We start from the raw sequence: 13,582 nt of genomic DNA, 5'->3' as shown, positions 1-13,582 counted from the left end.
CCAGCAGGAGTGGCTCAGTAAACTACCTGTGCAGGTATACTCTGACTTACGATAATTTCACCTTGCGGTGCGAGTCGCGGAACCAAACCCCATCGTAAGTCGGGGTCTACCCGTACCGTACTAGACAGTGATGCAGCCAGACAGGACCTTTCAACTTGCTACTGTGAAGTGTCAAGATGGGCCCCCCCACCCCCCCAACCTCCTCAAGAGGTGCAGGCTATGTTGTGACTTCCAGACTAACGTGGAGGTGCATGGTAAATGCTGAAGAAACTCACCAGGTCATGCAGCGTCTGCAGGAATTGAAGTGTAAGTGAAGCTTTCATCCCGAGGCCTTCGTCAAGGTAGAAGCAAAAAGTAGGCAAGTGCCTGAATAAAAAAATGGGGGGGGGGTGAAGGAGAGGAAGGGAAGGAAGGGACAGGGGGAGGAGTACAGGCTAACAGGGAAGAGGTCAGGGGTGGATGTAAGTGGAAGGGATAGGGATGGGGGTAACACTCTGGAAGGAGAGGCAAGGGAAGATATAGGGAGCTGAAAGAAAGGAGACTGAGGGATAGGGAAGAAGAACTCGAGGGGGAGTGTTGTAACAGAAATCGGAAAAGTCAGTGTTGATGCTATCTGGTTGGAGAGTGCCCAGAGGGAATGCTGGTGCCGTTCCTCCAATCTGCAGGTAGCTTTGGTTTGGCAGCGCATGAGGCCATGGATAGAAATGTCAGTTGTGGGAATGGTGTGTGGAATTAAAATTATTTATTTTAATTAATGTGGTGGTGTTGTGGGTCGAGGGTAGGTCACCCTCACACTGAGGGACTCTGTGCTCTATGATAGAGCTATTGACGTGCAGTGGAGATGGTCAGCCGTCCTGTGTTGTTAGCTGGTGGCTTGTCGCTGTGGTTGGCTATTGCATTCACCAGCTTCAGTTGAGCCGCCTGCTTGAAGGGCTCCGGCCTGCATTGTCCAAGTTCTCAGGCAGCAAAAGAGGCGCCACGCTGTAACGCAAGTACTGACTCAGTATTTTGGCCTGCTCGCGTGGATTGGAAAGCTTCCAAATTTGTGACCTTTTATTGGTCTGGACTCCTCCCCCTGCCAGTCTTCAGTCTTTATTCTGATGCCTACCTGTTCTTTGTTTATACCTCGAAGCCTGAAACGTCGGTTATATATCGTTACCTCCCATGGGCGCCGAGTTGCTCTTGCACTTTTGTGTGTTCTTCCAAACCTTGTGACTGGCCTCTGGATAGAAAGCAAGTCTCAAACACTGAGCAGCAGAGAGTCAACGATTACAGTCGTCATAAAACAATATTATGAAGAGTGTCTGGCAATAGGTTATCAAAAAGTAATCATGTGAGATAAAAAAAAGCCCTTTGTTATAGAATAACAGCTGATTTGAACAAGAATCCAATGGTAAAATGAGGGAAATGAATAGTTGAAGATTGCGATCATACCAAAGGTGATAGATAGAGGTGGCCCTCAGTTGCAGGGTCATCAGTCTGCTCGATGCAATGTTGACTTTGATGGAGTATAATTTGTATTCCAGATTCTGCAGTACACAATAACAAGGTCCAGCATGAGACAAGAGAACCCATGAATTACACTTGCCACATCCTCGTCTTATCTGAACAACGGTTCCCCTTAAAATTCCGTATTTGTTTCTTATCTCGAGTGGCAGATAAGAAAATGGTATAAATTTTCTTTCCCTAAGTTCTGTGGAGCGCTTGGCTGCTGCGATTGTCAGCGAGATTTGAAATCGTCTGAAGCAATGATGCAGTGAGCACATCGTAGATGAGTTGGGGTGGGGGGGGGGGGTGGGTGATGGTATGATTAACCTCTGTCATCGCAGAGAACAAATCTTTTATCAGTCCCTATTCCCAGGCGATAAATGGCATAGCAAGGAAATTAAATGATATCTTTGGTGCTCTGCCCCGTTCTCAATCAACAGGTCGTTTTGTGCTCAATGACTTTTGTCGAGAGCAGCCCCCTTCTTTAACATGTCTGCAGTCACGCCTTCTCTTCAACAGCTGAGGCTACACGATTGATCCCAGCAGATGCATGTTGAAGAAAGGTTCTCTTTCTGCAGATTCTTGTCAGGGTTCCAGCTGTGCACCAGGGTATAATAAGAACGCGATGGGGAAGCACAGCGATATTTGGACTTTTGGGTCATGGCCACTGGATCAAAAAGAAAGGCAGTAAGGATGCAGCAGTCAATCAGGTCCGTCTGCAGACGCTGGGGGAGAGTAAAGTGCACAGACATGCTGGAGAAACTCAGCAGCTCACAGAGCATCCATAAGAAGGAAAGGATAGCCTGACGAAGGCCCAAGCCCAAAACGTAGGTTACCCTATACTTTCTGTAGATGCTGCGTGACCTGCTGAGTAGTTCCCAAGGATGCAGCAGTTCTTTGTAAGAGCCGCACCACGCAGACCAAACCCTGGGCTTTTGATACATGTATTCTTGATGCCGATTCCATACGGACAGAGCTGGCCGTGTGTCACATACATGGTGCATGTATTCTTGCCTCTGGTGTTTCCAAGATAACCATATCCCAGGCTTTGCCTGGTATCAGCAGCACTGGACCATTCCCACTTTTTCCATAGAGATCTCATGAAAGTTCCCTCCCTGAATCCCCGAGCCTGTTTGTTGATGAAAATCTACAGCCTTGACACTGGAAAAACCCAAAATTAAATGGAATTTAATTGGGTAGTACTGCAGAGAAAGGAAGCTTCCCAGTTCAGTGACCTCCCATTGGAAAAGTTGGAAATCAGACAAGGAGAGGTTGAAAGGACAAAACATTGCTTCGCCAGCGGGGCGTGGTGCGCATTCCCAGTCACCGTGCTGCTGGGAGGGTGTGATTAAGCTGAAGAGAATCATAAGTTAAATTCAGAACTGGGGCAAGGACACAGGGTTCAGTGGTGCTCCCATTTCAAAAACCCTTCGATAGATACATTGGCATATAAAAAATAGACGGTTATGGATTTGAGCTAGGGAAAAATCAGTAGAGTAGATTTGCATAGATTGGCACCACATCATGGGCTGAAGGGCCTGTGCTGTCATGTTACTTGTATGCATACAAGTTTGCGTCTGGTATTGCAGACAGTGAAGATGGTTGCCAAAAATTCAGCTGGAGCTTGGTCGGTTGGGCAGGTGGACAGAGGAATGGTTGATGGAATTTAATACAGACAAATGTGAATGGTCAGGATCTGGGGGAGAGATGTTGAGCCGAGGGATCCAGGAGTAGGGAAGGTGGTATCACAGGTAGATACGGTGGTCAAAATGGCTTTCGGTACATTGACGTTCATCTGTCTCAGAAGTTGGGAGGTCATGATGCAGTTGTAGGCCCTATTTGGATCATTGGTCACCACGCTGCAGGAATGATGTTGTCAAGCTGGAGATGGTGCAGAAGATATTTACAAGGATGTTGCCAGAGCTCGGGATGGGGAGGGGAGGGGGCGAAGCTAGAGGGAAAGTTTGAGCAGGCTGGGTCTTTACTCCTTGGATCGCAAGAGGATGATCTGAGAGGTTGACAAAATCATGAGGAATGGATCAGGTGAATGCAAAAAGTAGGGGCAATCGGTAACCGGAGGATATAGCTTTAAGGTGGGGGGGGGGGGTATTTAATAGGAACCTGAGGGATAATGTTTTTTACCCAGAAGGTTGTGGATGTATGGAACGGGCTGCTGGAGGAGGTGGTTGAGGCAAGTACAATTTTAGAAAAATTTGGACAGATATATGGATGGGATGGGTTGATAGGGATGTGGACAGAACACAGCCTGGAGGAACTAAGTGTGGGTGGGACATTTTGGTTAGCGTGGGCAGGTTGGGCCAAATGGCCTGTTTCCAAACTGTGTGAATGCTGCCTTGACTGGAGACTTGTTGACCCAACAGAGTGACAGTGACTGGACTAAACGACAGCTGCCCTGTGGCACTGACCTCTACGATCATGAAGTGTTCTGAGTGAGTGGTAATGGAACACATGAAATTGCACCTTCTTGCGACATTGGACCTGCTCCAGTTTGCGTATTTTCCACATTGGTCCTTGACCCTCTCCTCCATCCTGACCCACGTAGAGAATGATGTCAGGTAGTTGTTCATTGATTTCAGCTCGGCGTTCAACATGATCATACCTCAGGGGCTGGTGGATAAACTCTCAACATCTCTCTGTGCAACTGGATTGTACACTTCTTGTCCAAAGGACGACAGTCAGTCCAGATTGATAGCCAAACCCCAAGTCCTGTCACGCTGAGCACTAGCTCACACCGGGATGAGTACACAGTCCTGTTCACGCTGCCGACTCACATCTGCCATGCCAGATTGAGTTCAAACTGAATCATCCAGTTCACAATTGATACTGCATCAGGAACCACGACGAGTCAGCTTACAGAGAGCAGATTGGGCGGGCCGTTAAATGGTGCAACCTGAGTCTCAATGTGGACAAGGAGATGACTGTGGACTCCAGGAGGATTAAAATTGGCCACTCTCCATTATACATCAATGGTTCCATCGTGGAGAGAGTGGAGAGCACAGAACAGATGACCTATCCTGGATTCACAACCCCTCCTCATTAGTCAGGAAGGCACAGCACTGCCTACACTTCCTAATGAGATGGAGGAAGTGACATATTGACAATATTTGACAGGAGGATATCCTGTCTGGCTGTGTCATTATGTGGAATGGTAGCTGCAAAGCATTGGACCAAAAATCAATACAGAGGATCATCAAAGTGGCCGAGAATATCACAGGGGACTTCATTTCCTTTACTGACAACATTTACTGGGAGCGATGCATAAAAAGGGCTCAAAGAGTTAAGCAGACCCTTTCCATTCAGTACCCATAACCATCAAGAACGAAGTGCAGGAGCCTCAAAATTAGGCCATCAGGCTGGGAAATAGCTTCTACCCACAGGCTGCAAGATTGATGAGCAGTATTCTATAACCGAGTAAATCATCGCAAAATATTTATTTATTTAAAATTATTATGTGATTGTTATATGCTCTGTATTGTGTACGTACTGTATGTTTGTGTACCGTGGTCCAGATACAAGCTGTTTCATTGGGTTGTACGTGTACAGTCAGATGATAAGCAATTTGATCAAGGAGAGATTGATGGGCTGGGACTGGTTTCCATGGAACAAAAGGTGGTTGTTGGATGGCCTCATGGAGGTTCATAAATTTATGAGGGTCAGTCTTTTACCCAGGGTAGGGGAGTCTGAGATGAGAGGGTCTCAGTGTTAGGTGAGAGGGGTGAAGTTTAAAAGGGACCTGAGGGACAGGTTTTGGGTACTTGGAAGAAGCAGCCAGAAGAGGAATGGGAGCAAGTAGAATTACACCATGGACATCAGTGAATAGGGAAGGTTTGGAGGGATATGTGCCAAACGTAGGAAAATGGGATCAGATGAAACAGGTGTCCGTCGACTTGGACAAGGTGGGCTGAACAGCCTTTTTCCATGCGACTTGACTCTATGAATATATAAAAAAATAAAGGGGAACAGAATTTAATGGGGTGGAAGGCAGGAGAGACCAAGGGACATGAATAATTCAGGCTCAGAGAAGGCAACAAGATGGGTAAATAACAGAAGATGGATCTCTGAATTAACAGAGGAGGATAAAATCTGATGCAGGATACGCGAGAGCCTGACTGCCAAGGCTGAGTATCAGAAATTGTTCAGTTCAGTGGTAAACTTGGAGGCTTTGACATACTTCTCTCTGCATCTCAGAAAGTTTTAGTCTTTACCACGACAAGCAATTTTATTGAAATGGAAAGATGATTCTTCACCTACCCATACCCAGTGGTTACATTAAAGTCAGAGAAAATTAGATACAACATTAAAGATAGAAAGTTTCAATTTGTAAAGTTGTGGGGCCCATTCATAGAATATTATCATGATTAGAAGAATTAAGAAGTTTGAATGTTCTGGAGATTCTCTGTTCAATATCTGGAGGTTGCCATCCGATTCATAATTTCCCTTATCCTTTACAAAGGTTACCTTGATCAGTGTCAGGGGTTGATTAGTTTTTAGGGGTTATTTTGTTTGTTTGTTTTTCTTTTTATAATTTTTTAAATCTGAATTAACTTGGCAAATATATCGTAGATTAATTCAATAACTTGTCTCTCATGTGGATCAAGGAATTGTCCAATGTAGTTCCATCCATTTTTTTTGTTCTTGTAGGTATATGAGATGACTTGTTATGTGTTTTCCTTAAAATTTTGTATGCAAGTTTATATGTTACACTCAGCAAAAATATTTAAAAAAGGAAAGGAGATTTTGAAGCTCAGAAACGGGTAGGCGCTGTTCCTGGAGATCGCAGCGGTAAGTGTCAGCATTCAAAGACTGAGCAGAACGGAGAATTAAAACGACGCCCACAGAAGGTCATCCTTGCAGACAGAATGACAGAGTTCCACGAGGCAGTGACTCGATCTGCATTCAGGAGCATAAGAAAGAGGAGCAGGGGAGGCCTGCTGCACCATTCAATGAGATTATAGCAGTCCGGACCTGGACTCCATGTCACCAATCTGTCCTTTCCTCAGTCACCCTTGATTACCTGACGATGGTTTCTCCAATGCAGGGCAGACCAGGCCGCGAGCACTGAGTGGAACATGGAAAACATCAATTGGATTGCGGCTTCACCTGAAAAAACTGTTTGGGGCCCTGGACAGTAAGACAGGAAAAGAGGAGAAAGAGCTGGTATCACACAGGAAGGATCTGTGGGATGGAGATTGGGCATTGGTCACACAGGAAGAATCTGTGGGATGGAGATTGGGCATTGGTGGAAATGCAAGAGTGATCCAGAGCATCCCAGAAGAAAGAGACCATTTGGAGTACTGAAAGAAGAGAGTAGAAGTCATGGCATCATGTTCAGGTGTCTGTCAAAAATCAAAGCTGGTGCATTGGAGGGTGAGGTTTCCCTGAGGAAATGAGAAATGAAGATGACACATTGGCCAACCACATGAATTACAGCAAACTTGGACAACAGCTAGTGGAGGGCACTGGCGTGCAAAGCATTACCATCAGAAGGGACGTGAAGCTAGACAAACTGGTTTAATGGAATCGAGTGAATCGTTAAGGTTGCAGGAGGGACGAGGCGCAGGCATGATACTTGTGGGAGGAGATGCAGGAGTGATAACTGTGAGAGGAAGTGCAGTCTCTTGCACGTGGGAACCATGCTAGTCTGTGGAGTGGACACTGATTGTTGCCATTAAATTAGACAAAGATTGAAATCCATGGTTCTACTTTTCACAATGATCAATGGCCGAAGAAAGTGCACAGTTACCCACAGCCTAAGTCAAAGTTCCTTTTATCTCCACAGGTTGATCCGAGCAGCATTGCCGCCAAAGATGGACGCATCAGGGAGGGAGATCGGATTGTGCAGGTAAATGTATGGCAGACTCAAAACCACAGGTCTTCTCCAGCTGAGACCAGTGGGCTCATTGTGTCATGAGCAAAAAGTGGGTCTCAGTTGTGGAAGGGTGCACCCTGAAAGGGACTAAGAGGGGCTTTGGTTCCAGTGGGGTCCACTGCAAGCGGCATTCAGTGATCGTGGCCCCAGACCTGTTGCCTGGGTCAGGGCAGCACTCAGACCAGACCCTGCTTGGTAGGGTTCCCTTTGGCACAAAGGACGCAGACAGTGAACATTTCAAATATTGCACGAGCAAACAGGAAACTGCTGTGTTGAGGGAAGAACACCGGTTTTCCACTCTTTCTTTACATGCCCATCTTCGAAGGTTTGCCAAGGCAATACCGGCACCACCTACGGCTCCTAGAACGCTTCCACCAGCGTTGTCTCCGCTCCATCCTCAACATCCATTGGAGCGCTTACATCCCTAACGTCGAAGTACTCGAGATGGCAGAGGTCGACAGCATCGAGTCCACGCTGCTGAAGATCCAGCTGCGCTGGATGGGTCACGTCTCCAGAATGGAGGACCATCGCCTTCCCAAGATCGTGTTATATGGCGAGCTCTCCACTGGCCACCATGACAGAGGTGCACCAAAGAAAAGGTACAAGGACTGCCTAAAGAAATCTCTTGGTGCCTGCCACATTGACCACCGCCAGTGGGCTGATAACGCCTCAAACCGTGCATCTTGGCGCCTCACAGTTTGGCGGGCAGCAACCTCCTTTGAAGAAGACCGCAGAGCCCACCTCACTGACAAAAGGCAAAGGAGGAAAAACCCAACACCCAACCCCAACCAACCAATTTTCCCCTCCAACCGCTGCAATCGTGTCTGCCTGTCCCGCATCGGACTTGTCAGCCACAAACGAGCCTGCAGCTGACGTGGACTTTTTACCCCCTCCATAAATCTTCGTCCGCGAAGCCAAGCCAAAGATGGTTGACGTGAGGAAATATGGAAAAAAAGAGAAGCTTAAGAGTACAAAGCAAAGCAGTTAAAAACTTTACAAAATTTTGGTTTGGCAGTCAAAGTCCGCAGCCCAATTCTACACATGGTGAGATAGTCAGAACTCAATGGCAAGAACGAGGGACTTCCATTTTGTGCTCAGCTGAGAGAAAGTGTGATTATTTTTCAATTTACAAAGAATTTTCTCAACAACATTGAAAATTATGTTACGTTTTCAATGATCAGGAAGGGAGAGCAGACTGATAGGAGATAGCAGAGTTTTAAGATTGCGGACATGTTGATAGGGTGGTTAAGAAGGCTCATAGTGTCCTGATCTTCATCAGTCGGGGGGTGAAGTTCAAGCTCCATGAGGTAAGATTGCAGCTCCATAAAACTCTGGTTAGACCCCACTTGGAGTATTGCATTCAATTCTGGTTAGACCCCACGGAGTATTGCATTCAATTCTGGTTCGACCCCATGGAGTATCGCATTCAATTCTGGTTAGACCCCACGGAGCATTGCATTCAATTCTGGTTTCACCCCATGGAGTATCATATTCAATTCTGGTAAAACCCCACAGAGTATTGCATTCAATTCTGGTTAAACCCCACTTGTAATGTCCCGTTTAATTCTGGTTAGACCCTACTTGGAGAATCACATTCAATTCTGGTTATACCCCACGGAGGCTCACGTTCAATTCTGATTGCCTCATTACAGGAAGGTTGGAGATGTTTCAGAGAGGGTGCAGGGAACCAAGATTGACAGAGCTTTGTTTTTCCTCTTTGGGGCAATGAAGGATGAGGGGTGACTTAATCAAAGTGTATAAGATTGTGAGGGGCTTAGATGGGGAGGACAACCAGTACCTTTTTTCTGGGGCAAGAATAGCAAATACCAGAGGACATCTACTTAAGGTGAGTGGAGGAAAGTTCAGGGGAGATGTCAGAGGTGGGTTTTTTTTTTACACGGAGAGCGGTGGGTGCCTGGAATGCATTGCTGGGGGTGGTGGTGGAGGCTGGTACAAGAAGAACTTTTTAAAAAGAGGTTTTGTGGATTTACCCACCACCATCTCTCCCAAATATGAACTGGAAATGGTGACAGATTGTGGGGCATTGACAGTTTGATCACAAGCATTTTGTGTTTGTGGCATATCTGGAACAGGAATCAGTATGAGGTGTAAATCAGCCAAGGTTGAATTGAGCCCGTTACCGTGCTGTCTCTCCAAATTAAAAAAAAATGTCTGATGGCTTGTCAGAAATGTGTCAGGAACAGGGTTGCCGCTGTTTCATTTGAATTAACATTTCAACTGCTTGATTCAAGGGAAGGGGTGGGTTTGGAAGAATAGACTTTGCTGCCTTGAAAGAAATTTTTGGAGTGTGTATTAAAGGCTGCAGGAGCAAAAGGAAAGCATTGCTGGCTTGACAATGGGAGCACAGCTGTCCCTTCTGCCACGTTGTTTATGCATCATTGAGTGAGCTGGGTAATTTCCTTGGATGTCGACTGGTGTTGATGCTGGAAGACTGCACATCAGTTCAGTGGAATTGACCTTCAGTTGTTTGTGGCCCGGATTCCAAAGCAGACCACCGCCACCACCTGTCAGTCTGGTACTTTCTATCCCACTCTGGTCTTTGGCACAGACAAAGCATGACTTTTGAAATGTTTTCACTCCTGATTTGCGAAACACCCCCAACCCTTCCAAGCTCAGAGACTGTTGCCCTCGAATTGCATGCCCTCAGGTTTGAGCACAATTTTGACCTTGAATTCTTCCCACCCCACCTCACCCTCATCTCTACCTGTACTTACTCCACGCCGCCTTTTTAAGGAGCTTCTTAAAACTTTACTCTGTGGGAGTTTCTGTCTTACTGCACAACTCAGTGTGAAGCAGCTCCGATTAATTAACTTTTATAACAGCACTATACAAACTACCTTTGTTCATCTCCTGTCTGAAGTGAAACTGAATGAATGGAAATGCTTCAAAAGATGGAGTGGCAACTTCTTAAAAATGTATTTATACCACGATAATCTTTTTCTAAATTGCTTTGGACACCACTTGCATGCTTGATTCACACCTTGAACCATGTGACAGAACTGCCCTTGGAGCTGACAAGATTGTGCAATCTTACAGGGAACCTAGAGTGGTGTTAACACCCCAAAATGAGGCCATTTGACCCATCGATTCTGCTCTGTCATTCTTTCTGTGGCGGCTGTAATCTTTCTTTCAACCCGTTTTCTCCAATATCAGCAAAGGTTTTTGATCTGACACATACATCTCATTGGCCAAGGTCTCAGAGACGACCTTCTGCTGATTCCTTGAAGAAGGGCTCAGGCCTGAAACGTCAGCAATGTAATCTTTGTCTCCTACGGACGCTGAAAAGACCGGCTGAGTTCCTCCAGCATAAATTTTAATTTGGACATAGAGCATAGTAACAGGCCATTTCGGCCACGAGCCCGTACTGCCCAATTTACATCCAAATTAACCTGCAACCCCATCCCCCCAGTATGTTTCAAATGGTGGGAGGAGACTGGAGCCCTGTGGAAAACTCACGCAGACACAGGGAGAATGGACAAACTCCTTATAGACAGCATGGGACTCAAACCCCGATTTCAAACACTGGTGCTGTAAAGGCGTTGCACTAACCGCTATGCAAACCGTGCCACCCAAATGTGGGTATGTTTTTGCTGCAAGTTAAAGGTTAGCCGATATACACTTTTTGATCCAGTGTCTATATTCCAGTAGTGGGAGAGTATCTTGGGAACTTAGTTGTTGTTTGTTAACTAACTGATTGGCTAGAAATGCTATGAATGGAAATTGTTCAGAAGTCCACCAGCTAAATTTAAGGACTATTTCTTGTTAATCCAAGTTAGAACACTGCATGTGGTTCTTGAAATGGCAGTTAAGAGTGATCTCAGTTGGCAAAGCAAAGGGAGTCCATGAAAGGTCTTTACCACACGATGAGTTATCTGCTGAGTAGACACAGACCCTGTGTAATCAAGTCAGTCTTGTAGTGTGAGAGACATCAGGACATACCCCAGTGGTGATGCTTCAGTAGCTAATGTTGACCAGAAGCTTTTAATGTGTTTTTTCCAAGCATGTGTACCAGAATGTGTACACACACTGGAAAATGTTACGGAATTTCTTCAAGGTGAGCTCAAAAAAATGTGTTTGTGTGAAAATTGTGCAGAATGTGGAGTTTGTGGATCAGAGTATTTGCATCGTCGAACTTTCCTGCGGTGTTGAGGGATTTAACACATAGTGTAAAAATGGGATGTTATTCAAGAATGGAACAAGGTGATTTGTTTTGAGTGGAGGAAGACCATTGAATCTAGCAAGCATTAGAAATGTGCAATTCCCAAACGTGCTGGGGAAACTGGGGTGGCACAGTTAGTGTAGCGGTTGGCGCAATGCTGCTACAGCCCCAACAGTTGGGATTGGAGTTTGAGTCCCGCACTTCTGCAAGGAGTTTGTCCGTCCTCCCCGTGTCGGTGTGGGTTTTCCCTGGAGGCTCCAGTTTTCTCCCATCGTTCAAAACTTGTAGGTCAATTGGGTGTAAATTGGGCAGTATGGGCTCATGGGGTGAAATGGCCCGTTATCATCCTCAGCCAGTCTTTTCAGCGTCCAAAGTAGACAAAGATTGTATTGCCAATGTTTTGGGCCTGGGCCCTTCTTCAAGGAATAAGCAGAAAGCAGTCTCTGAGACTTTGACCAATGAGATGTTGAGGATACCGTTTCTCATCAAACCCTTTTGATGTTACCATGCTGTATGTCTAAATTTTTTTTTAAATCAGCAGATGAATTTCTCCAGCAGGTTTGTATATTGTACTGGACCCCAGCATCTGCAGACTTTCTTGTTTAAAAGCCTTAGGGAAGACTTGTTAATTGCAGCAATGAGGTTGCAGGGTGTTTCCTTTCCATGTGAATACAGGGAAGAAGTTCATTTCAGTCAGTCAATTGCAGTACCATTGAAGAGCATCGCATTGGAGGTGCAACATTCGGTGCCTGGGGCAGTCTGATGAATGGTGCTGCTTTGTCCCAGGAACACCTACCGAACCAGTCCTTTGTGGACAGCCACTTTGTACAAGTTGCACTCCTACCATTATCTTCACCACACTAACAGTTCAGAGAAGGAAATGTTGACATCATAACCATCTGCTCAGTGGAATCCAATCAGTGCACTGAGAGCAAAGGCGGTGGTGGCTGGGGAAACATTAAGAGCACTCATGAGGTCTCGAACCAAAGTACCACTGACTCATTGGTTGCCCTCTCAGTGTGGGGTGTGAAATATCCTAGCTCCAGGCACCATTCCCTCTGATGGACAGTCATCACCGGCAGGAGGAAGACAAACAAAGCCTGTCATCAGCCAGGTAATGTGGCATGGGACATACATTGCTCAGGCAAATGTTAGAAATTGAGGAACACCTGGGCTTCCTGTGCTGCTCGATAATAACCTTGAGTGATCCCGAATTATCTTTTGTGTTGTGAAATCACGCCAATTCTCAATGCAATATACAAACGCCCTGGAGAAACTCAGCTGGTCTCGCAGCATCCATAGGAAATAAAGGACAGCCCAGTTGGCGCATCACCTTTACAGCGCCAGTGATCGGGACCAGGGTTCGAATCCCGTGCTCTCTATAAGGAGTTTGTACATTCTCCCCGCGTCTGCGTGGGTTTTCCCAGGGGGGCTCTGGATTCCTCTCACCATTTGAAACATACCATGGGATGTTGGTTAATTGAGTGAAATTTGGCAGGACAGACTCATGGACCAAAATTGCAATCACAGAGCACCGATGGCATAGGGACTACTTAAAGTGGTATGAGAGTGGAAAGAAAAAGGTTGATAACCCCTCAATTCTCAATGCTACCCAGCTGTAATTTGCATTTTTACCTTATACAGGGTTGAAGCCATCAAAATAAATGATTTATTTGTCATTTTTGAACCTTTTCCTCCTCCCAGATCAATGGCAAGGATGTGCAAGATCGGGAAGAAGCCGTGGCATTGCTGTCCAGCGAAGATAGCAAAAACATTCTCCTGCTTGTGGCTCGACCAGAGATTCAGGTGAGCACCTGATAGCAATAGGAAAACACATCTTTTGTGCAACTGGGAAATCCCGAGGATCAAGGGCTTTCGATTTGAAGTGTCCCCATTGTCATCAACTCATTCTCGCTGCTACATTAAACCCACCACTTGCTGGCATTAATTTTCCATTCTGACACTTTATTACTTAGTGATTTAAACTGTCTTTTCAGCAAAGAAAGTTCACCTTTTAGGTATTG

The 13,582-nt window shown here is 45.9% G+C and overlaps 1 protein-coding gene across 1 annotated transcript in view; it reads left to right on the top strand.

Moving 5' to 3' along the window:
• The window catches only part of LOC138745796 (E3 ubiquitin-protein ligase PDZRN3-like), a 496,353-nt gene that overhangs the window by 470,516 nt on the left and 12,255 nt on the right, over positions 1 to 13,582 (top strand). The window contains exons 7-8 of the mRNA XM_069903108.1: positions 7,289 to 7,351; positions 13,263 to 13,364. Of these exons, the coding sequence (XP_069759209.1) occupies positions 7,289 to 7,351; positions 13,263 to 13,364 (165 nt within the window). The remainder of the gene's footprint in view (positions 1 to 7,288; positions 7,352 to 13,262; positions 13,365 to 13,582) is intronic.

This window comes from Narcine bancroftii, chromosome 11, assembly GCF_036971445.1.
Source record: "Narcine bancroftii isolate sNarBan1 chromosome 11, sNarBan1.hap1, whole genome shotgun sequence".
Lineage (NCBI taxonomy): Eukaryota > Metazoa > Chordata > Chondrichthyes > Torpediniformes > Narcinidae > Narcine > Narcine bancroftii.
Note: the sequence above shows the minus strand (reverse complement) of the source record. Positions and strands in the feature narration are given on the sequence as shown.